Genomic DNA, 24713 nt, shown 5'->3' with positions numbered 1-24713 from the left:
GAAAGGTGGAATCTGATTGGTTGCTAGGGGCAACTGAGCCAGTTTTACTTTATACCATGTTTGATAAATCTCCCCTATATTCTCTCCATTCTGGCATTAATACCCACATATATAATCTGCTGACTTGTCCCTTTAAACTGTTATTTTCCCGGCCTGGTTTAATGCTAACTGAGCCTGGTTCACTGCTAGCAGGATACAAGTCCCCTTTAAATAGAAGGTAGAAATATTTAACCAAAACATAGCCCTGATCACCTTGACCCCATTCCGCTGCCATTAGCATCTCATAAACAGAAAATAGCCGAGATCACACCATTGTCCTTGTGATTTAATCAATAACACTGCCTTTATGGGACTCACCTTTTCCCTAAAGTGTTAATGGTTTTCTGCTCTTGTACTACTTTATGGGAAACCACAACGTATTCATTGCTTTTGCTGTAAGCAAAGAAAAAAAAAGGAATAATTCAACATATACAGAAAACCGAGGCCAAGTGCCTCTATTGAATAAGACTAGACCTCTGGCAATTATCCCATTATATTATATTCTGTGTGGACTAAAAAGCTGTAAAATATCATCTTAGTTTGCAACGTCAAGGCTCGTACATACAGTCTGGCTGGCTCTTATTTTTTATTTTTTTTTTTCTTTAAGTGTCACTGTCGTATTTATTTATTTATTTTTTCAGAAATCAATAGTACAGGCGATTTTAAAAAAAACTTTGCAATTGTTTTTTTTAGCCAAATATGCCATTATCTGCATTCAAAAAGACTTTCCCCCTCTCCCATTCACTGTTCATTATCAAGAAATCTCGACTCTTTTACATCAGTCGAGCCCTGTGTAACCTATGGAGAGAGGAGGGGGGAGGAGGGAGTAGGGAGATTAGTCGCTAGTAGAGAGCAGAGAACAAAGGATTACACAGCGGGACCTGTGTGAAAGCCAGTATTCAGAGGTCAGTGCTGACTTCAGAGAAGATAGCCCGGTGATGTAGCTGTAATATTACTCTTTGTTGTCCTGTTTTGGTGCCTCATTTCCCTCCACCCGTCCCCTCTCCATAAGAGAACCACGAAGACAGGGGGGAGAGCTTCAAACTGCTTTTTCATTATAAATGCATTTTTCAGCTTATAATCCCAATTACAGAGTTTCTTAAAATCGCCTGTACTATTGATTTCTGCAAAAAAAAAAAAAAAAAAATTTAATTAAATGACAGGTACACTTTTAAGTATTTTATTTTATTCCCATAACAATTAACATTATATACACACCCCAGTACATAGCCAGAGGTCCAGAGGGTATATCTCTCTTACCCACTACAATTCCACTACCTCTTTGCTCCCATATATATTTTGTATTTCTTTACTGCCTTCAGCTTATCCTCAATTTAGTTGATTAGTCGTTCCTTTCCTTTATTTTACAACTAAGATTTGGCGGAGTGTCTGGTTTACTATTTACCACTATATTGCACTACGGTTTACATGAAGGAGGTGTCCAGTCAACACAATGCACTCCTCCAAAGCAGTTAACCTATTGTGACTTAGGGCCCTATTCCACGGGCCGAGCAACGATGTAAACGAGCGCCAATCTGCTAGATTGGCGCTCGTTTACTGGGCCTATTCCACGGCCCCGATGATCGTTAAGCGAGGGCTGCAGGGACATTGTTACCGATGTCCTTGCAGCCCTTGCAGCAATACATTACCTGTCCGAGCTTCTTCTCTGCTCCGTCTTCCTCCCTGGGTCCCGCGCGCAGCATCAGCAGCTCCGGAGCGGCCTGTCTGAGCTGTCAGACCACTCAGCCAATCACTGGCCGCGGCGTTCCCGGACAGTGATTGGCTGAGCGTCTGACAGCTCAGTCAGGCCGCTCCGGAGCTGCTGCTGCTGCACGCAGGACCCGGGGAGGAAGACGGAGCGCAGGAGAAGCCCGGACAGGTAATGTATGATGCTGCTTGAATCGTCGGACGCCCCCGCGCACCGCTATTCCACCGTAGCGATGCGCGGGTGGCGAACTATGATTTTAGGTGTAAACCTAAATGAACCATCAGCTGATGACACGATCATCGGCTAATCGTTCTCTCTATTCCACCAAGCGATGATCGTCCGAATTGGGCTGAATGGGGCCGATTCAGCCGATTATCGCTCCCCTGGAATAGGCTCCTTAGCTTCCTATCCACCAATCATCTACACAGTCCTGGTGCTCAAATTACTTCCAGTCTGGAGAGCAGGAGAGGTTTTCTGTGGAGATTATACTACTGCTCTGGACAGTTCCTTACATGGACAGAGGTGGCAGCAGAGAGCACTGTTTTGGACTGGACAAAATACACCACTTCCTGCAGGACATACAACAGCTGATAAGTACTGGAAGACTGGAGATTTTGTAATAGAAGTAAATTACAAATCTTTGTCACTTTCTGGCACCAATTGATTTGAAAGAAAAACATTTTTGGTGAGCAATCCCTTGAACTCCGTAAATAGTGCACTGTACTTACAATAATGCACTGTCCTGCTATGACAAGTGATGGAAAATAAAGCTGTGTTGGAGTCCCCTGCATAGATGTTAGCCAGGAGGGCCATGCAGGAAAATAGCGCCATGCATGTGCAGGGAAAAAAAAAAGACAAAATAAGAATCTTCTGACTGATCCCCACTGTTTATAATGTTATGGCATATTCTAATGATACATGGATTAGTTTGTACCAAAAATTATAGAGATCCAGGGAGTGGGGGGTGGGTTTGGGGAGCCAGGGGTAGGGTTATATTTAGGGATGGTCCGAACCTGGTTCGGGTCGGGTTCGTATGAACCCGAACTCTCCGTAATGATTCCCGTTCCCTGGCGGCTCCGTGCAGCGGGCGGATCCAGTGGGAGGACTGCCTGGAAAACTGGCATACAGCCATAGCCATAGGCTGTATCCCAGTTTTCCAGGCAGTCCTCCCGCTGGATCCGCCCGCTGCACGAAGCAGGCAGACAGCGGGAATCTGATGCCGAGCGTTCGGGTTCATACGAACACGAACCTCGGAGGTTTCGGACCATCCCTAATTATAATAATTTGGTACGTACAAAAAAGTGCACTCTGGAATATTATGTGGTAACTGACTGTTTCAGTTGTGGTATCACTGTATATAATTTTTTCTTTGTTCTTTTCTATGAAAATTTTAAATTAAATTAATAATAATAATAATAAAAAACAATAGAAGTGACAGTGGAAGTGACTAACAAATTGATAATGTGCAGCTATTTGCAGAAATGAGATAATAACGTATTAACATACACTATACTACGAAGCCCAAAATGCTAATTAATCTTTTGTTTACCTTTTGATATTTTATATTTTATTCAGTGTGGTCATATTTAACATCTGTATAAATCTTTCCACAGACTCAACGGCCATGCTCAGGATGCCCCTGCAATAACGTATGGCACCTATCGTGGATCTAGGAGAATTAGGAAGCTTCTAAAGAGACGTGCTGATGTAAATTCCCCAATCCCGGAGAAAGAAGAGACCCCTGAAAACGCCGCTCTTGGAGATGCTACCACAGAAAGTTGTCTGATGCTACATGAGTTTGTAAAAATGGAACCAGCTAAAGAACAGAATTGTCAGGATAAAGGTCCTATAAAAATACAATCACAACGTGAACCTCCCAACCAGAATTCAGTCACTGATCTGGAAATAGAGGCTAAAGAGAAGCTAATATATTCAAACAGCGTAGAAGTCGATGAGGAGAAAAGTTCAGAGATGGTAGAAGGACAACAACCAAACATTATAGAACCTGTAATAGATGTCCCACGACTGAATGCTAAAGATTTGTCAGAAATGTTACTGCCAAGCACTGGAAAAAGCTTAGAGGATTTACAGCCTACTCTTGGAGGGAGTTTAAATATTTCACAGCTTCTTGAACAAAATGTAGACAACTCAGAGGATCATGCCAAGGAAAGCACAATTGTAAAGAAATCAGAGCCAAGTAATGATGTACATAATGAAAACACTGAAACAAAGACAGTGGAGACTTTAGATACTGTAAGATCTATACAACCAAATACCGTTGAGGTCTCAAAGCAGCCAGAAGATCTTCAACCAAACTTTAACGAGCATGTAAGTCAGACAAAAAGTTTACAAACAAGTATCGAAGATGATTCAAAGATTGAAAAGGATCTATGTCCAAAAGTAGAAGAGAACTTCAATATGTTATATGATGCAAAAGAAAATGTAGAGCATGTGCACTTTTCAGTAAGGGATAATTCCCAGTCAGAAACCAAAAATACAGTAGTGAAAACAGAAGAATTAGAAAAAAACAAAAAAGTTCCAGTTGATTTGGGAAAATCTGTGGCTGTCAACATGCAAAGTGGCTTGCAACAATCCCATCTAAAGATGGTTTCGGATCAAGAGGATTGTCCGTCTGGTCAGCACGTGGCTGAAGTAAATTTGAATGCTGAAGACAAAGCAAACAAAGATACTTCAGATTATTTACTCCCAAATGCTCACAATAAGACAGACAGGTCAAGTATCAAAAACTGTGAAGACTTCAACTTACCAGTTCCATTGTTGGTCTCCAGCAATATAGGAGATGTAGTACCAGATAGTATGGATAATTCAGTAATAAGTGAGCAACTCCAATTACCTGTAGGAGAACACCTAAAACAACCAAACCAGGAGCTCAACCTTATGTCTGTAAATAAAACTCTGTCTGAATCAAAAGATATCCCTCTGAATGAGAATTTCAGAACATCGAATGATCTGCAACAAACTAAACATATAGAACATGAAAAGATAAACACTAACATTATTCTAGAAAACGATCTACAAAATGATAAAGTGTTTCTACAGACTGAGCCACACCCAAACACCAAAGTATCTGTTGAGTTAAAAGAATTGAACAAAATAGTTTTAGAAAAGAACTTTTCAAAATCAGACATCCCAAATTTAGATCTACAACCAAATGAGACTTCCAAAACTACAGAAGATCTAGAACATCCACAGACACATGCTAATATAAATCTAGAAAAGGAACTGCAAAATGATGAATTGCTAAAAAATAAGCAGCAGCCAGATAACAAAGTATCCTTCCAGTTGAAAGAGTTGAACAATACACTTTATGAAAAAAACTCAGAGTCAAAAGACATCCCGGATTTAGATCTACAACTGAGTGAGATTTCCAGAACTTTTAAAGATCTGAAAGAAGTTGAGAATCTAGAACATCCACAGGAAAATGCAAACATTATTCCAGAAAGTAATGCACAAAATGATGAATCGCTAAAGACTGAACAACTGACAGATATCAAAGTATCCTTCCAGTTGAAAGAGTTGAACAATACTCTTTCAGAAAAATCCTTATTAGAGTCAAAAGACAGTCCAGATTTCGATCTACAACTAAGTGAGACTTCCAGAGCTTCTAAAGATCTAAGTCAAATTGGAAATCTAGAACATTTACAGACAAATGCTAACGTTATTCTAGAAAATAATTTACAAAACGGTGAAGAATTACTAAAGACTGAACAACAGCCAAATGCCAAGGTATTTTTCCAGTCGAAAGAGTTGAACAATACACTATTAGAAAAATTCTTATCCCAGACAAAAGACATCCTGGATTTAGATCTACAACTGAGCGAAATGTCCAGAACTTCTAAAGATCTGAAACTAATTGGAAATTTAGAACCCTTCCAGACAAATGCTAACATTATTCTAGAACATGATCCACAAAAAGAAGAAAAAATGGCACATTCAAATATTAATGTGACTTCCCAGTTAAAGAAAAGTTCAGAGGAACCTCTGATAAAGTCAGAAATAATTTCAAAGATGATAGAAAAGCAGAAACCAAATATATACATTGTGTCAAATGTATCAGAAGGTGTACAAACAGAAGTCAAAGAACCATCAAAAGTCAATTTACGTCTAAAGCCAAATTCCAAGATTCTTGTTCCTGAAATTAGCAGTGACTCTTTAGCACCCAAAGTCTCTGAACTTGATACGGGCGAGGGGATAATGGAGTCCAACCAAAGTAATGCGTTGGTCAAAGAAAATAATGTTCATGTTGACAAACCTGATGGAGCAATAAAGGAACAAAACACAAAGTCTGCTCTTTTTTATGATAATCTTAATAACCTTAGTGGACCACAAAGCTGCTTGGATGACATTTTATCGCTCCAGGATCACAAAGCTGTAACTTCCAGGAATATTTCATTTGATAATGGCATTGAGTGTCGCTCTCCCTCTTCACCTACAGTATCTAGCTCTTCATCATATGCTGATTGCAGTGAAGTTCAGTTTGATAGTCCAAATGATTCGGGCATTGTGTCCTCACAAGCTTATACACCAGATGAACACATAATATTTAAGACCCTTCCGTCTGAAATACTTATTAAAAATGTTCCTGAACCACTTGAAGTTGACCAAAAAAGTGAAGAGGCTTTAGTGCCAAAACCTGACAGTAGCATCAATGTACAGAATGTGCCAGAACCTCAAAATAAAGAACCACAAGAAGAAGCAGTAGATGAATGTACATCTAATTCGTCCAGTAATGTTTCCAGTAACATTTCGACTCCAGATAAATCTATCAACTTGAATGCAGATGTTTATGTTGCTAAGGTCTCTGTGAAAACAGTGAACATTGAAGAAGTCAAAATCTCACCCTATGTTTTATGTTCCGATATCATATCTGTAGCTAAACTTGAAAGCCCAACCTTTTCAAAAGAAGTTGTGTGCATACCAAATTTGTCACCTACCAGTACAGAACAAGAAGATACATTCCAGGTTTTCCATTGTGTTGAAGATGATAAGGACTTTGTTAGAAACAGTGGTCCAAAAGTGTTAGAACAGTTATCCAAAGATAAGGGGGAACATCTGACTGTGAAAAAGTGTGAAAAACATCAGAAAGTTTGTTATTTGGAAACTGGTGAGTTGCCTTCATCGAAAAAGAAAATTGATGTGCCCGTAAAAATTGTTATTAATTCATCCAATAGTGACAATAATGGCAATACTCCACGATATAAGGTGATCGAAAATAAATCGCCAAAAATATTAAATAAATCACCAGATGTGCTAATAGAAAATTTGAAAAATAACAATATGAATGTCAACACCGATGACAACATTGTGAATGGAACCCTCCAGGCACATAAACCTGAATCTGCAAATGAGGCCTTGTCTAGTGAGTCACTGAAGGAACTTGGCGAATCACATTCAGAATTAGACTCAAAAATGAATCACAGAGAAAAGTTAAGTGATTTACTGTTACATTCATCATTACTTCATGATGTTACTGACACAAGTGAAATGATCTCTTCATGTTCTACAACGGCCAAAATTACGTTACCAGACAAAAAACATTCTGAGTCATCTAATGAATTGTTTGAGCATAAAGCCAATGAGATTATTTTCAGCGTGTTGCATTCGGCAATTGATGAACTTCAACATATCGATATAATGTCCGTTAATAACAACACCCTAACGGATATAAAACGCAGGAAAGAGAATCTAAGCGAGAACCATAGAAATCTAGAGGACCATCCTGCCGAGGTACTAGTGGAGAATCCAGGGAAACCTTCTGACCATATCCTCATTGGTGACACAGATCTTATCATGTCCGTGGCGGTAGGCATAGTAAATGATGTTATATCTTCTTCGAAACAGCTTGTGGTTTCTGATATTATTCCGAATGTCCTAACTAAAGATATAACCATAAACAAAGCCACAGAGCAAACACCACCAAGTGATATTAATGGTTTACCTGTGGACATAGCGGAAGATGCAACAAACTCAAACCTTCTTGTTTCTCTATCGGGTTACGACAATGTAGTCCATCTTCCTTTTCGTGAAATAAATTCTAATGTTCTTCCCGTAACAACAACTGGAGCATCTCAGAATGGTGAGCCTATACAGGCAGTAGGACCCAAGCCTTTAAATGAGTCAGGTTCATTAATCACACAAGACACGAGTGAAAATGGAACCGAAAGGTCTATAGAAAACAGTTTCTTAACAAAGATGGAAGACGAAGGACATCTCAGCCTTTCTAGAGGCTCAGATGAAGCCGATATAGACAACTTAACAATAGAAAGTTATACCAATGAAGATTTTATGTTCAAAGACAGTGATTGTGCCGCACAAATGGAATCTGTATCTCTTGGGACTGAGGGGTCAATGGAAGACATCATTTATAATAATACATGTGAAGAAAGCAGCAACAGTTCCGAGTTCTTGGACTTATTACACTTTTCAGTATATAGTAGCCGATATGTTGAAATAAACGAAAGCGATGATGAGTCAACAGATGAGGAAAAGGATAATAGCAGTGAACAGGCCTCTGGCAATGATTCCTTTCTCTCTGTGCAGTCAAGACGTGTCAGGATTTATCCTTTCTCTCTGTCACCGATATACGAAGATGATAGTGCTTGTGAGGACACCTTATCCAACTGTGGATCACCAAGATATAATAATGAAGGAGCATCGGCAAGCAACAGTGGTCATGACCATACGTCAATCTTATCTTTGTTGCAGTCTGTGTCAGATCGCTTAAAGGAGGCTGACTTGGAAGAGACTTCCCCAGAAGAAAGATTCTTGTCTCTGGATAGTGAAGTATTTGTTGGCAATGACAAGGTTAATAAGGAGGGATCAGGGGAACTCAAAGAGATCACCTTCCCTTCGAAGCCAAGCATTGATGTACCGTCAATTCTAGAAGATGATAAATCCCCTTTAGGGAAAAGGTCTGGATTGTTCATAACAAAGTCATTGGCAGATAAACCTAACCCAGGTACAGGCCGACAGTCTTTTCTTCTTAATTTGAAGTCACATTCTAATATCTATGGGACAAAACCCAGCACAGAAATCGGTCCTGTTCCATCTGTTACCAATGAATTATCTGTGGCTACATCCAATCCAGATCAGAGCCCTAATCCTCCTCCAAGTACAGCTGCTGTCAATTCACTTTCTATAGAACCTGTACTGCCCATTCAAAGGTCTGCTCTAGATGACAAGTCACACATGTCTTCTAATAGTGTCCTCTACCAGTATTTACATTCTGCTCGAAAGAACGTATCCAATGCAGAGGCTAAAGGAAGCCCTCAGGAAGAACCGAAGAAAACAGCAGAACTTGATATGGTAAGAAATAGTGTTTCTTTTACCTGGAATGTTAAAGGTTGTGTTAAATCTCAACCTATATAGATAGTAATATGCGTATTACCCATTTTTTTTCCAAGTGCTGGGGAGGGGGAGGATAAAAGAAATAACATACTCTTATCTCCTCCGCATACCGCTGCTCTGTTCCCCAGGTCCCTGACCGCTTCTTGGTGTGAGCGAGGGGACCCAGGTCGTGTTGTGTGAGGTCCGTTCAGCCAGTCAATAGCCGAGGCGGGACCCCACTACTGCTGCTGACTGGCTGAGCGGACCTCACACATCACGACCTGGGTCCCCACTCAGACCAGGGAACAGCTGGGGACCAGAGTGGCGGTATGCGGGAGAGCTAAGAGCATGTTATTTTATCCTCCCCCCTCCCCAGAACTTGCGAAAAATTGGATTGGCTGGACTTCTCCTTTAAGGTCATTGTATGTATCTGTAAGGAAAACAAAAGCATAAGAATATTCATTCTTTACATAGTGTTAGAGTTGCTACCGTGGTGTAGTTATAGCAGTCGCAAGGGTCACAACTTTGATCGGGCCTAGAAATCAGGGGAGGCCTCTCTCAATTTAGCCTCTCTCTCTCTATTTAGCTTCCTGGTCTCACACAGGTTTAAGGGCAAGGAGTAGACTCCTAAAACAAGTATCGGCACTGACAGGAGTAGAGAAGGACTATGAGAGTGTTAATCCTCTGCCCCATTTGTCAGGACACTGTATGCGGCTACCACCTCTAGTGCCTGCCTATGCTGTCCAACAAGGATTAAAATCTGTATATAGATTGGTCTTAGCATTACAGCTACTAGATCTCCATGCTTCTCTCCTGACCCCTGTGGAGGAATACATTTAGTATTAGTATTAATACATGAGGACAGCACAGATACAGTCTTTAGGGTCCCATACCTAACTCCCCATTGGTTCAGCCTGCGCCAGATGCAGTGGGGGGCTTGGGTACTGCCTGACTCAACCAAGTGTTCATGTGTTTGGAATAAGGGCTGAGAAGCCACTGCCAGACACCTTTTTGGCACCAGCTTTTTTCCCTATGAACAAAAGGGCTTTTGCACCAGGAGAAATTGTTTTATGCTTGCTGATGTAAAGGAATAGAAGGCAGTTTTGAATCCTTTTGCTTCCATTTAGTTACACAAAAAATAATTAACAAAATGCTGTTATCTACAATGCATTGGCTAGTAAAATGAGCATGATAGGGCACATTTATCAAGGTCTGTGCCTTGCACAAGGTTCCCATTCACAAAAATTGTGCACTTTTTTTTTCAAGTCTTCATCATATGGGTAAAGAGGGGGCAGGGAAGGGGGCACGGCATTGCAAAATTTATCAACATTTTCGTACAGAATAGGCCAAAGACGTGCTGGAAATCTGGGCTGGCGTAGATTTTTTTCCTGCTACACAGCAGCTTTCACTATGCTGGGTTTTTAGGTGTGCGCCTCTTGATAAATCCAGCGGTGCAAAACCATGGAAATTTAAAATTGGTGCTGTGCAAAAAAAAAGCGCACATTGACAAATGTGCCCGAGGTCTTTTAAAATAGCTGCGACATAAAGGACTGCAGGGCTGTTCAGAAGAAAATAGGGTTAAGAGCGAATTTGCAGAACGTTTGGGTTCATCCACACCCGAATGCTAAGAATTTGACTCTCTCTTTCTGGAGAAGTTGCTTGCCGCCCTATGGTTGTATCCATGTTTTTTCTAGCACTATAAGATTAATTTTAGCAGCTACAGCAGCAGTCCAAGAACCATGTGCAACCTTGTAGACAATAGCTGTCACTCAATAGTTAAAATTAATCTTTTAACGCTACAGAAAGTTCCATTGTAGCCCTGGCCTTAGGCCTGTCTCTCAAATTGTCAGTGTACACTAAAATAACAGGATAAAATAAAAGCTGGTTAAAACAGGGGGAGAAACCGCACCTTAAACACAAGAAAAAACTGTGATATATGGTTTTATAAAAATCACATCAACTACACCTGAATTCTGGGTCCTTAAAGGGGTTATCCAGCGCTACACAAAAATGGCCACTTTCTTCCAGAGACAGCCCCTCTCTTGTCTCCAGTTTGGGTGGGGTTTTGTAACTCATTTCCATTGATGTGAATGGCGCTGAATTGCAAACCACACCTGAACTGGAGACAGGAGTCATGCTGTCTCTGGAAGAAAGTGGCCATGTTTTTGTAGAGCTGGATAACCCCTTTAAGTGGGGCTGTGTCTGGATAACCGCTTTAATATAGTTGTATACTGGATGTTCATTTCTGCGTCTATTTTTGTATCCAAGAACTAATTAATTTTCTAGTAAACACTTTATTTCTTTTGTGATTTCAGGATCCAGCTGATTCAGACTCTTTGAAGTTCAACCCGAGGCCAGGAAAGGTACGTCGTACGTTGTTCTATTCTTGTTATCGATCTTAGATGGTCAGAACAAATATAACAGAATTTAAAGAGTACCTGTCCTTTTTTGTGTACCCTAATAGAATAGGTCCCAAAAGTTTAAAATTTTGTTATATGGCTTATACAGGAGAGCTTGTTATATCTAACCGCGTTGTGACCAGGGCTTCAGCAGCCCTGCAGTTTTCAACGCAGCCATTGGTGACAGTATAAAGTCCATGTATATTATATTACAAAGTTCTATAACTTTATTAAACAAATGTTAAAAATATAATCGTTGTAATAATAATGAAACCCCTTTAATGTCCTAATTCATACAAAGCTTGTTGCTGCAGGAAAGAGATTTGTACCCTAGACGTCATTTCTATGTGATTTGTCATGGACTTGTAATTAAAGTAGTGTTTCTGGGCTCTGGGTAGCAGCGGGCATCACTTTTATTACATGTTTGTGTTGAACATGAAAAGAAAGTTGCACAACACTGACCAACCACTTAAAAGAGCAAGCGGCACTAACATTTACCATTTCTTTGAAGGGCTCTTTCAAGTAATGGAAAGGTTTTTTAGTTAAACACACATGTACTTCTTATTGTTGTTGTTCGACTCCTGAGAAATGAGTTTCTTATGTGTCTGTATAAGTGAGCAGTAGTCAGCAGTGCACAATAATGACCCAAGTATTACAGAGGAACCATTAAAGGGGTTATCCAGCGAAAATCTTTTTCTTTCAAATAAACAGGTGTCAGAAAGTTATATAGATATGAATTTACTTCTATTAAAAAAATCTTAATTCTTCCAATACTTAATAGTTGCTGTATGTCCTGCATAAAATGTTGTTTTATTTTCATTCAAACACTGCGCTCTCTGCTGCTACCTCTGTCCAAGACAGGAACTGCCCAGAGCAGGAGAGATTTTCTTTGGGGATTTGCTGCTGCTCTAGAGAGTTTTTGTCTCTGACATAGATGTCAGCAGAGAGCACAGTGTCTGAATGAAAATCAAACAACATTTCATGCAGGACATTCAGCAGCTAATAAGTATGGGAAGAATTGAGATTTTTTAAATAGAATTAAATTACAAATGTATATAACTTTCTGACACCGGTTAATTTGAAAGAAAAAGATTTTTGCTGGAGTACCCCTTTAACTAGTGATGACCAAAACCTTAGTAAGTTCATAGTTATATAGTTAGTATGCTTGAAAAAAGACACAGGTCCATCAAGTTCAACCAAGGAGGGGATGGATGATGATATATTCTATACATATGCATTAATGTTATTTTGGTCTTAGACCTTGTCTCTCCCTGTTTTGAAGCCCTCTACTGTTGTTGCTGAGACCAGATCCTGTGATAGACTGTTCCACAGATTCACAGTTCTCATGGTAAAGAAGACTTGTCGCCTCCGGATATTGAGCCTTTTTTTCTCCAGGCGGAGGCAGTGCCCTCTTGTTCTTTGAGGGGGTTTTACCTGAAACATCTATTCCCCATATTTCTTGTATACTTATATATTAATTATATAAATTAATCATATCTCCCCTTATACGTCTCTTCTTGAGACTAAACAAATGTAATTCTATTATTTTCTCCTCATAACTAAGATGCTCCATTCCCCTTATTAGTTTAGTTGCCCGTCTTTGTACCCTCTCCAGCTCTAGAACATCCTTTTTATGAATCGGGTTCCAAAACTGGACAGCATACTCCAGATGAGGCCGCACCAAAGCTTTATAAAGCGGTAATATTATATCCCTGTCCCGAGAGTCCAGGCCCGTTATACACATGACAATATCCCAGATCCTTCTCCATCAGAAGTTTAGGTTTGCTAAACCCCAAACACTCAGTATTTGACTGTCAGGATCTGCAGAAGATGGATGCAGCCCTAACACTGCCTCTAAAATAAGGATACATCTTCTGATGTTACCGAGGCATATTATATTGTTGACGGTCCAGGTGCTGAGACCCTTATTGACTGCGAGCATGGAGGAACAAGAAGTAGTATGGCCCTCCAGCTTCCGTCAGCCTTTTCTGTCTCTTCTTAGGCAGCCTGTCATTGGTTACATGTGTGCAAATGTGCAACAACGTTATCAAGTATGTATCAGATACCTTACAATACTGTCCATTTTATTAGGATTTCAACAGCTGTCATTTGTATATATAACTTTTATACATCATAAGAAATGAATGAGCGCGGCATCCACAGGGCAGAACGCAGGGAGCTTATACATTACCGTGACTGGCAGAAGGATCCTGCGGGCACAGTAGTTAGTATTGCCCATTAGTAGAAGTAAAGCAGACTAATACATCATGCCTCTGAAGCGTCCTCATTTACCTAATCTTACATTATTGATTGACTTTTTTTTTCCCCTCGAATTTGCCTTTAACTAATTTAAAAGCTTACTGTTTGGTTCCGGGCAGGCTGCATACTAATGGCGGCTTTTTCAGTGTCAGGGGCGCTAGAGGTTCATTACAAAGCACCAACATAATTAACTTGTTCTGTTAAACGCTCATCATCAACAAATTACTTTGCAAAACAAGTGAAGCTCATCTAAAGGTTCAAGAAGTCGCCTCTGTGATCTTAACACAACATGCCAAATTAACATTTTATTAGTAAACTACAAAGGAGCTGTACTAATGTGCCACCGGCTGCTAATAAATAATCTTAATTGATTCCAGACTGATTTATCTGTATCCAGCACACAAGGAAGGGATGGAGGGGCGACCGGGAATGCTTCCTGAATTATATTAACTAGGAAAGGATGGAGGGGTGACCTGGAATGCTTCCTGAATTATATTACCAAGGAAAGGATGGGGGGGTGACCGGGAATGTTTCCTGAATTATATTAACAAGGAAGCGATGGAGGGGCGAGCTGGAATGCTTCCTGAATTATATTACCAAGGAAGGGATGGAGGGGCGACGGGGAATGTTTCCTGAATTATATTAACTAGGAAGGGATGGAGGGGCGAGCTGGAATGCTTCCTGAATTATATTAACTAATAAGAGATGGAGGGGCGACCTGGAATGTTTCCTGAATTATATTAACAAGGAGGCGATGGAGGGGCGACTTGAAATGCTTCCTGAATTATATTAACTAGGAAGGGATGGAGGGGTGAGCTGGAATGCTTCCTAAATTATATTAAATAGGAAGGGATGGAGGGGCGACCGGGAATGTTTGCTGAATTATATTAACTAGGAAGGGATGGAGGGTGAGCTGGAATGCTTCCTGAATTATATTAACAAGGAAGGGATGGAGGGGCGAGCTGGAATGTTTCCTGAATTATATTACCAAGGAAGGGATGGAGGGGCGACCGGGAATGTTTCCTGAATTGTATTAATAAGGAAGCGATGGAGGGGCGAGCTGGAATGCTTCCTGAATTATATTAACTAGGAAGGGATGGAGGGGCGACCCGGAATGCTTCCTGAATTATATTAACAAGGAAGGGATGGGGGGGCGACTCGGAATGCTTCCTGAATTATATTACCAAGGATAGATTCTCATTAAAGGGCTTGTCCAGTATAGAAAACACTGTTTTATATAACCTGGTAGTGAATATTTAATGGGGGGGGGTCCTTGATCAGACTGTGGAGGTCTTGTCCTGGACAATGCAGACAACACATTGATTTGAATGTACACTGCTTAATGCTTAAAGGGAATCAATCAATCAAACAGCTTTCTTACGGTGTTCCCATAAGTCTTCGGCAGAGCAGTAAGTACATGCTAAATGCTCAGTCCCGGCTCCCAATAATTAGGCATGAGGGTGGAGCCAGTACTCATGCTGCCTCTGCCCTCCTCTCTGCCACTCATGTTTGATTTGCAGCCTGAGCGCTGGCCTTTGCATTAGGTTCCCTGCACTCTGGCTGACAATGAATTGTGAGTGTCTGGGAAGAGGACGGAGGAAGCGGCTGTGGCTCTGCCCCACTGTCTAGTTACTGAGTTCTTTTAAATTGCAGCCCCGCTTGAGACTGCCAGGCACAGCGTTGCAGAGCTGCGCATGGCAGCTTTGAGGTACTGGGGCCAGTTCATTCTCCATCAGGGAGGTAATTGGTTCCCTTTAAATTCTCCTGTGATGGTTCTGCAGAAAATGATATTTACTGCCTGGATTCCCTACAAGAGGGCTTTCAGCAAGTTGGATACATTTTACAATGCCCCCCCCACCACCACCCACACGCACACACACACGCACACAAAACATGACATCAACCACATTTTTCTATGAGTTTTAGACACTTTTGTGCCTTGCCTGATAAAGAGGTGCTCTTTACTGGAAAGTGGGTAGGGCTTATTGGAAACGGGACTAAGTTTAAATGTGATGACGTGCACCGAAAGTAAGCCACCTCTAAATAGTCAAAATTTGGACTGGGCAGTCTAAAGATGCACAAGAGTCCAAGTCGATAAGGTGAGACTGGTGCATTCAGAGTTTGGGCCTATGGCTGTATCCATGTCTTCTTCTCCAGGAAGTTGGATTCATTGGCTTATTGTCAGAGGGGAATTTTTTTTTATCTTTAGAGTCACTGTCAAATTTTTTATTTTTTTTGCAGAAATTAATAGTCCAGGCTATTTTAACTTTGTAATTGGGTTTATTAGCCAAATATGTCATTATCTGCATTTAAAAAGCCTTTTCCCGGGTCCCCCCCTCCCTCCTCTTTTCCATCCACTGCAAAAAATCAGGAAATTGTGACTTGTTGCATCAGACACAACCTGTCTGTTCTATAGAGAGGGGAGGGGGGAGGAGGGAGGAGGGAGTTAGCCGACAGCAGAGAGCTGAGAACACAGGATTCGAGGCATGGAGCTGGGTGACAGCTGTAATCAGAGCTCAGAGGTCAGTGGTGACTGTCAGAGGAGATAGAGGGTGATGTATTTGTAGATTAACTCTTTGCTGTCCTGTTTTGGTATTTTTAGCTCTCCATAGGAGAACAATGAAGACAGTGGGGAGAGCTTCAAACTGCTTTTTCATGATAAAAATTCATTTTTCGGCTAATTAACCCATTTACAAAGTTTCTTAAAATCGCCTCTGCAAAAAAAAAATCACGACAGTGACTCTTTAAAAGCCACTTTATTAAATTCCCACTAAGATAGATGGCCATTACTACAGACCCACGTTACCCACCCAAGATCCCTACTGTACTGTCAAGCCGTATCTATACAGCTGTCTACCAGTTGAACTCAAAGGGGAAGATTTATCAAAGGGTGTAAAATTTAGACTGGTGCAAACTGCCCACAGCAACCAATCACAGTTCCTCTTTCCTTTTAGCACTGCCTAAAGCTGAGCTGTGATTGGTTGCTGTGGGTAGTTTGCACCAGTCTAAATTTTACACCCTTTGATAAATCTCCCCCAAAGACTTTTAACCAAATTCCCCTTCCATAGTCATCAGTATTTACTTCCCTAGTTGTTGGTTTGTTTAAGAATTTAATGGTCGCTATTGGCAGATTGCGTTATGCAGCTGATTATATATATATATATATATATATATATATATATATAATTTTTTTTTTCCTAATATAGAGCATTCACCACCACCTATAAGAATTCTGTAAGGTCTGTGAGAGTGCTGAGTCTTAAACTTTTGAGTACTAATATGAAACCAGTTTATAATGTTGGAATGTTGAATACCCAAAATGTTGTAGATGATGTCTCCTGCTGCCTCTATAGAGGAAGCCTGAATGTCCCCCGATGGCATGTCTTCTCCCGTCTGTGCTATACACCTGGAATGTAGCAGCATGGCGGGTGCTTGAGCGCCACTCTGTTCAAACTCTTTCTGCCAGCAGCCTTAAAGCTTGGGAAATCGATGGACAAGTGTCTCTCGTTCTGATTATCGGTGGGGCTCCTGTTGGTGAGACCCCCACCAATATAGCATTTATCACCTATTAAATGGATAGGTAATAAACCACATTAATGACGGAAAACGGATAACATTCTTACAAAGTCGTATAGAAAACTGTAAATGACGGTTAGAATGCAAGTCATGCGTTATTTCATTTATGTGTCCTTTACCAAATGCAGGTGATCCTTTCCGACGTAATTGATCAAGCGAACGAGATTGAGCTTAAAACCGACATTCTGGATGCAACATCTTGGGTGTTTCCTAATGGAGTAAACATTCGGGTCATCAGGGGATGGTAAGTACAAAACATTGTTATTACTGGAACTGTTTCTATAATGTCTATACACAGACCACATTAATCTGCTACTGTCTTGTAGTTGCAACAACGGCCGTGATTGATAATTTACATTATGCTGCAAGCAATGCAATCCTGGCCAGAGTGTACACACATAGTATATGCTCTGGCTGGGATTGCAAGCAGCCGCAATAAAAACTGACATGTCCATTTTGTGCGGCCGCTATTCATTGAACCCCGACCGTGCGCACAATGGAAAGTGCAGCTCCGGCCGCACTTACTATTGTATGTAATGGTGAATTGGGATGTGGGCCTTAGGTTATGTTCACACAATTTTTTTGCTCAGTATTTTTCAACCAAAACAAAGAGTGGATTGAAAACACAGAAAGGCTATGTTCACATACTGTTGAAATTTAGTGGATGACTGGTGTACTGTCCTGGGTTTTCTTCAGCACTCCCATGGTCAATGAATGAAGCAGTGATTGTGTGCAATTCTGCTCCATTTAGAAGTCCCCTTCTCGAGAATGCAGGAGGTCTCGGTGCTTGCATCCCCCACTATCAGACACTTAGGGGGAGATTTATCAAACATGGTGTAAAGTGAAACTGGCTCAGTTGCCCCTAGCAACCAATCAGATTCCACCTTTCATTCCTCACAGACTCTTTGGAAAATGAAAGGTGGAATCTGATTGGTTGCTAGGGGCAACTGAGCCAGTTTTACTTTACACCATGTTTGATAAATCTCCCCCTTGCTCTTTATATCTTGCAGATGAATGTAGTAACAAATTTACAGCTAGCTTGTATTCGTGAAACCCCGAACGCTTGGCATCTGATTCCTGTTAGCTGCAGGCAACTCTAGGGCTGCATTCATCTTCTCCAGCCAACTGGCTTTAAATGCTGAGTGTTCAGGGTTTTCGTGAGCACAAATTTTCTGTAAATTCACTCATTTCTAGTAGTAAAATACAAGAACGGACAAGGCACTACTCAATATATAAATAAATTAAGGTCCCTTTCTGGTAGTAACACGCACCAGTATTTTACTGATGTAGCATAACCTTACTATACTGGTATATTCATGCACTCATTTAGTCCTATAATAAGAATAATTCCATTGTGAGCGTCATGGTCATATTTAGCATTATCAGTTGCCATGGTAACAAACCATTTCTGAAATTCAAAGCTGACGGCTCCTGAAATATGAAGTCATCTACCTGGTGCAATAGGTGGATGTCATGTGTGAAATATCGGACGTTCTCCCTTGAGATGCCCCTTACTGTACTTGGTATATATAGCGGGGCTATTGGGTGACCACTCCATCTTTTTCTCATATTGTCTGGAATGTGTTTATTACATGCAAGTATTCTAGGGAATTTATGGCTTTGCGTTCGAGAGGAAATTGCTTATTTTCAGTTCTGGCTGTGTTTACAAAAGAGAGAAGAATAACCGCTTAGAAAATGGAGCGAGAAATGGGGAGATATGTGCGAAGACAGACTGTCTGTCCGCCTGTACAAAGAAAATACAAATACGGGTCATAAATTCAGCTCCTTAAGCCACTGTAAACTACTGGTGTAATCCGGGAAATATACTGTTATGTGCTGTATATTGTCATTTTTCTTTCAACCTATTAATACAATTCCATGCAGTGTGCAAATACTGCTATATACAGTGCCAGCACAGGCTTAAAGGGGAACTATCAGCAGGTTAGAAAAATTTAAAGGAGAAGTATTATATTGCTCCCCAAAAGTTATACAAATCCCCAATATACACTTATTACGGGAAATTCTCATAAAGTGCTTTTTTCCCCTGCACTTACTACTGCATCAAGGCTTCACTTTCTGGGTAACATGGTGATGTCACTTCCTGGATAAAATGGTGATGTCACTTCCTGGATAAAATAGTGATGTCACGCCCCGACTCCCAGAGCTGTGCGGGCTGTGGCTGCTGGAGAGGATGATGGCAGGGGGACACTGAGGGACACAGGGCACTGGAGGGACACTGAGCATCCCTCTGCCATCATCCTCTCCAGCAGCCACAGCCTGCACAGCTCTGGGAGTTGGGTCGTGACATCACCATGTTATCCAGGAAATGACATCAACATGTTATCCAGGAAGTGACATCACCATGTTATGCAGGACGTGACATCACCATGTTATCCAGGAAGTGACATCACCATGTTATCCAGGAAGATACATCACCATGTTATCCAGGAAGTGACATCACCATGTTATCCAGGAAGTGACATCACCATGTTATCCAGGAAGTGAAGCCTTGATGCAGTAGTAAGTGCAGGTAAAAAAGCACTTTATGTGCATTTCCCGTAATAAGTGTATATTGGGGATTTGTATAACTTTTGGGGAGCAATACAATACTTTAATAAAAATTTTCGCTGGACTTCTTCTTTAACCAGCTGATAGCTTCTTAGTGGGCTGGGGGAGCTGATGATGAAGGTTTGTCTGTTAATTTCATCCTTTTCGCCGTTCCTGTGCTGTTTGCTGAGATTTCCGTTGGCTAGTAAGCTGTTAGGAGCACTGGGGGAGGGGTTACTGCCCCCAAGCACCAATCCAGCCCTCTGCCTTTATTGATAATTTTGGGTGGGCAGATTACCACTGCTCCTTCTAATGATTATCACTGGAGGGGTGGGCTGGATTGGTGCTCCTAACAGCTTACCATGCAGAAGATTTAACATCTAACAGCATCTGAACGGTGCCAAGGATGAAGGTAAGAAACATACCTTCCTCCTCAGCGCCCCCATGCCCACTGATAAGATTTTTCTAACCTGCTGATAGTTTCCCTTTAAGGCTATGTTCCCACACATTATTTTTGCTCAGTATTTTGCAACCAAAACCAGAAATGGATTGAAAACACAAAAAGGCTATGTTCCTACACTGTTAAAATTGAGTGGAAGGCCGTCATTTAATGGCAGATAATAGCCGTTATTTCAAAACAACGGCCATTGTTTCAAAGTAAGGACCATTATTTGCCATTAAATGGCGACCATCCACTCAATTTCAACTGTGTTAACATAGCCTTTTTGTGTTTTTAGTCCACTCCTGGTTAGGGATGTCACGATACCAAAATTTTGAGTTCGATACCGATACCAGCTTTCGGATTTCGATACTCAATAAAAAGTTTGAGAAAAAAAACACGTAAAAATACAAATATAATTTCCCTTTTCCCTGACTACAGATATGTTCCCCCCCATGCACAACATTTTTATTTATGTGACTTCTTGATCACTTTGTTACATTTTATAGTTCGGACAATTCACATGTAATGGATACATGTATGTTCTTTTTTTTTTTTTTTTTTTTACTTTTTTTTGAAAAAAAGGGAAAAGGGGGGATTATTAGAACCTTTATTTTTTGTTCTGTTTTATTTTAAAACACTTTTTTTACATTTTTTATTCCCCTCTAACCTCAAGCATACCTCCCTGTGCTCAACAACTCCCAGAATACCTTCTTGTGGGGAGTTGTAGTGCACAGGGAGGTATGCTAGGAGTTGTAGTGCATAAGAAGGTATGCTGGGATGTTTAGAAAGGCTGCTGCCGCGCAACTGCAACTCCCAGCATACCTCCTTGTGCACTACACCTTCCAGCATACCTCCTGGTGCACTACAACTCCCAGCATACCTCCTGGTGAACAACAACTTCCAGCATAATTCCTTGTGCTTTGCAACTCCCCACAAGAAGGTATGCTGGGAGTTGTTGTGCACAGGGAAGTATGCTGGGAATTGCAGTTGTGCAGCTCCTGACAACTCCGTGCAGCATACATTCTTGTGCACTACAACTCCCAGCATGCCTCCTCGTGCACAAAGAGGTATGCTGGGGGATGTAGTGCACAAGGAGGTATGCTGCTGGGAGTTGTAATGCATTAGCAGCCTCCTGGCACAACAACTCCCAGCATGCCTCCTTGTGAACAACTCCCCACAAGAAGGTATTCTGGGAGTTGTTGTGCCACTGTATCGGTGGGCCCCGCGGGAAGGGGGGGGGGGGGGGCGACAGGATTGTGGACCCGGAGGTTGGGGAACTGGCTGGTGTAAGGGACCGCTGCCGCAGCACCGGCGGGTCCCGTATTTGGAATGGTTGAATGACTGCCGCCCGCGGGATTGCGGGCCGCAGTCATTAGCAGTGAGGGGCCGACCCATATGCAGCAGACTCGTGCTGCATATGGAGCGGCTCTGCAGGGGTTAAATGCCGCTGTCGGTTATGATAGCGGCATCTACCCTTTAAAATAGCCGGCACTAGCGATCGCTATGTGCCGGCTATTTAAATTTTGCGCCGCCGGGAGCGGAGAGCGCGGGCGGAGGAGGGGACACCAGGGGGCAGGGGGCGGCACACAGAAAACACAGCCGGCGCTCAGGTAGCTGCCGGCCGTGTTCTCTGCACCATACTTCATGTTAATCTGCACTATTATGCAGATTAACATGAAGTATCGATACCAGGAAATCCTGGTATCGAACCGTTTTTCTGACCGAAATATCGATAGTAGTATCGATATTTCGGTGCATCGTGCATCACTACTCCTGGTTTTGGTTGCAAAATACTGAGCAAAAATAGTGTGTGGGAACAAAGGCTAAGGATGTATTACACACATATGAAGATCATTATTTAATGGTATAGATCCAATGATGGTTTTGTAATGGTGAACACCATTGAGTTATAGGGCTCATGTGGTGGAGGAGTTCTCCAAGCAGAATATCTGCCCCCAAAAAGGATTCTCTCCATGTGTTTAATAAAGAAATAAAGTGGAAAGTCAAATTAAGAACTACAAACCACCGGCCACGTTTCTCCTCTTATGCTTCTGAACCTAGTGGGCAGATGACTTCCTTCAGCCCGGCGTCATTAATAGTTGACACAATAATAGCATTGTTATAGGAATTACATAGATGGAATAGGATCTAAGCTTTTGTCTATTTGCTCAGACAAGTCCCAAATCCTTTACAATATAGGTATAGGTCCTGCCATGCTAATTTATCTCAGGAAGACTCATCCTATATTCATCTTCACACATTCATAAATCGACATAATCTTTCCCACAATCCTCTGGGGCCATTCCTATAATTAAGTTATTATTATAGTATTCAACAAGATCCCCTGGAATTAATGCTGAGAATGATTTAGAGTCTCCTGTTACTAGATTAATTCTAATTTAATTCCTTTCAAAGATATATATATAGATATAGATATATAGATATATAGCTATAGCATATGTCTTTTAATAATGAGGTAAAAATCTTTTCCAGATGGCCATAATGATACTATAGTAAATTTACGTCCGCAGCATGTCTGTATTTGCCTGCCTGCCTTCTCTTATTACAGTATTTCTTTCCCAATCACAGCTGGATTCTATATGAAAAAGCCCATTTCGAAGGTCAGGCGCATGTCCTTGAAGAAGGGGAGGCTGTGTTACGGCACCTTTGGGACCTTCCAGGAGCCGAGGCGAAGCTGGATAAAATCACTATAGGTTCAGTGAAGAGAGTAGTAAAGGTAGGTGTAGCAATGTTCTGTGGTCACACCCCATGGATCAGGTTAAATTGACAGTATAAATGGTATTGTAGCTTATAGTGGGTTATTAAGGTTTTTCAGAACGGCAGTCAGGATATGGCCGGCAAATGGCGGCACTATTTTATTATTCAACTTATTATTCAACACGCATATAGCAATAGAAATTACTAGCCAGAGGCTTGAGCACTTTTGTGGATTTCTCCTTTGTACTTTACTTAAAGGGATACTCCCAAAAAAATATTTTTCTTTCAAATCAACTGTCTTTGGAAAGTTATATAGATTTGTAATTTGCTTCATTTTTAAAATCTCTAGTTTTCCCACACTTATCGGCTGCTGTATGTCCTGCAGGAAGTGGTGTTTTTTCCAGTCTGACACAGTGCTCTCTGCTGGCACCTCTGTCCATGTCAGGAACTGTCCACAGCAGGAGAGGTTTTCTACTCTGGACAGAGGTGGCAGCAGAGAGCATTTCCTGCAGGACATACAGCAGATGATAAGTACTGGAAGACTGGACATGTATATAACTTTGGGGCTCTGTTGCATAAGGGCCAAATTGCATGGCCTGATGACTAGTGTAAGCTTACTGAGCCTATTAGATGGTTCCATATAACTGTATATATATCATTTGCGATATCTGTACAGCTGTTGCCTTAAGTGTAAAATATTAAACGTTATACTTACCTGTTCATGCTCTCCAGTGTCCGTCTAGCTTCTGCCCGATCCCTGCAGCTGACGTTAGCACTTCTGAGTCTCTCATGTGACAGGCCACTCAGCCAATCGCTGACCGAGGCATGACCGTGATTGGCCTATCACTTCAGAGACCAGCTAAGAAGTACCAGCAGCGGCTGCAGGGAGAAGCTTTATGGACACCAAAGGAGCCTGGACAGGTAAGTATAAATGTTATTATTCTCTTTTCACATTCCTCAGCAGCCATACACTCATCGCTGTTACACTTAGCGATGTGTGGCTGGTGACCGATAATTTTTAAGCACTTGAGTCTTTGTTCTGGGTAAAGAAAGCATTGGTATCAGTGATATGCACTGACTAGTACTTGGTATTCTTTTTATCACTCGAATATGGTATCATGATGACTGTAACTTCAAATAAAACGGTAAAAGAAACGTTATCTACATTATGTCTTCCTAAGGGACTATAGTGACATAGCATCCCTGCCCGGGTCATCAGATACTCCAAGGACTCTCTAAGCCGTTGGCAGCGATATAATAGAGGTTAATATGGAGCCACGTGTGGGTTAAGAATGATTTTCCTGTGAATAATATTCTGCCTTGAGCTCGTCTTCCAGTTGCATGAGCTCCCGCTTTGATCTGTATGCTTTCTTAGATACACAACTGAGGAATCTGCCTTCAGACATAATGGCAAATAGCGTAATAAAATGTATGTGGGGAGGGGGCCACACTGCTATACAGGGCTACTAAGCCCTATGGGGCCACCAGAGAGCGGGTCCCTGAACAAAAGTTAGCAATGTATTAGACATTAGACACGACCAGACGATCTTGTTTTGTTCTCCTGTTGGTGCTAGTAACTTATCTTTGTTACTAGTAAAAAAAGAAAAAAAAAAAAAAGATTTTAAATTGATTAAAAGATTAAAATGACAATAAAGTTGTTGTTTTTTTTTAAGGGAGA

The 24713-nt window shown here is 41.3% G+C and overlaps 1 protein-coding gene across 1 annotated transcript in view; it reads left to right on the top strand.

Annotated features, from left to right (window-relative positions):
• The first annotated feature begins 8083 nt into the window (after positions 1-8083).
• CRYBG3 (crystallin beta-gamma domain containing 3) overlaps positions 8084-24713 on the top strand; it is a 60641-nt gene continuing 44011 nt past the window's right edge. The window contains exons 1-4 of the mRNA XM_069944933.1: positions 8084-9073; positions 11410-11457; positions 17457-17572; positions 22907-23054. Of these exons, the coding sequence (XP_069801034.1) occupies positions 8084-9073; positions 11410-11457; positions 17457-17572; positions 22907-23054 (1302 nt within the window). The remainder of the gene's footprint in view (positions 9074-11409; positions 11458-17456; positions 17573-22906; positions 23055-24713) is intronic.

This window comes from Dendropsophus ebraccatus, chromosome 11 (genome assembly GCF_027789765.1).
Source record: "Dendropsophus ebraccatus isolate aDenEbr1 chromosome 11, aDenEbr1.pat, whole genome shotgun sequence".
NCBI lineage: Eukaryota > Metazoa > Chordata > Amphibia > Anura > Hylidae > Dendropsophus > Dendropsophus ebraccatus.
Note: the sequence above shows the minus strand (reverse complement) of the source record. Positions and strands in the feature narration are given on the sequence as shown.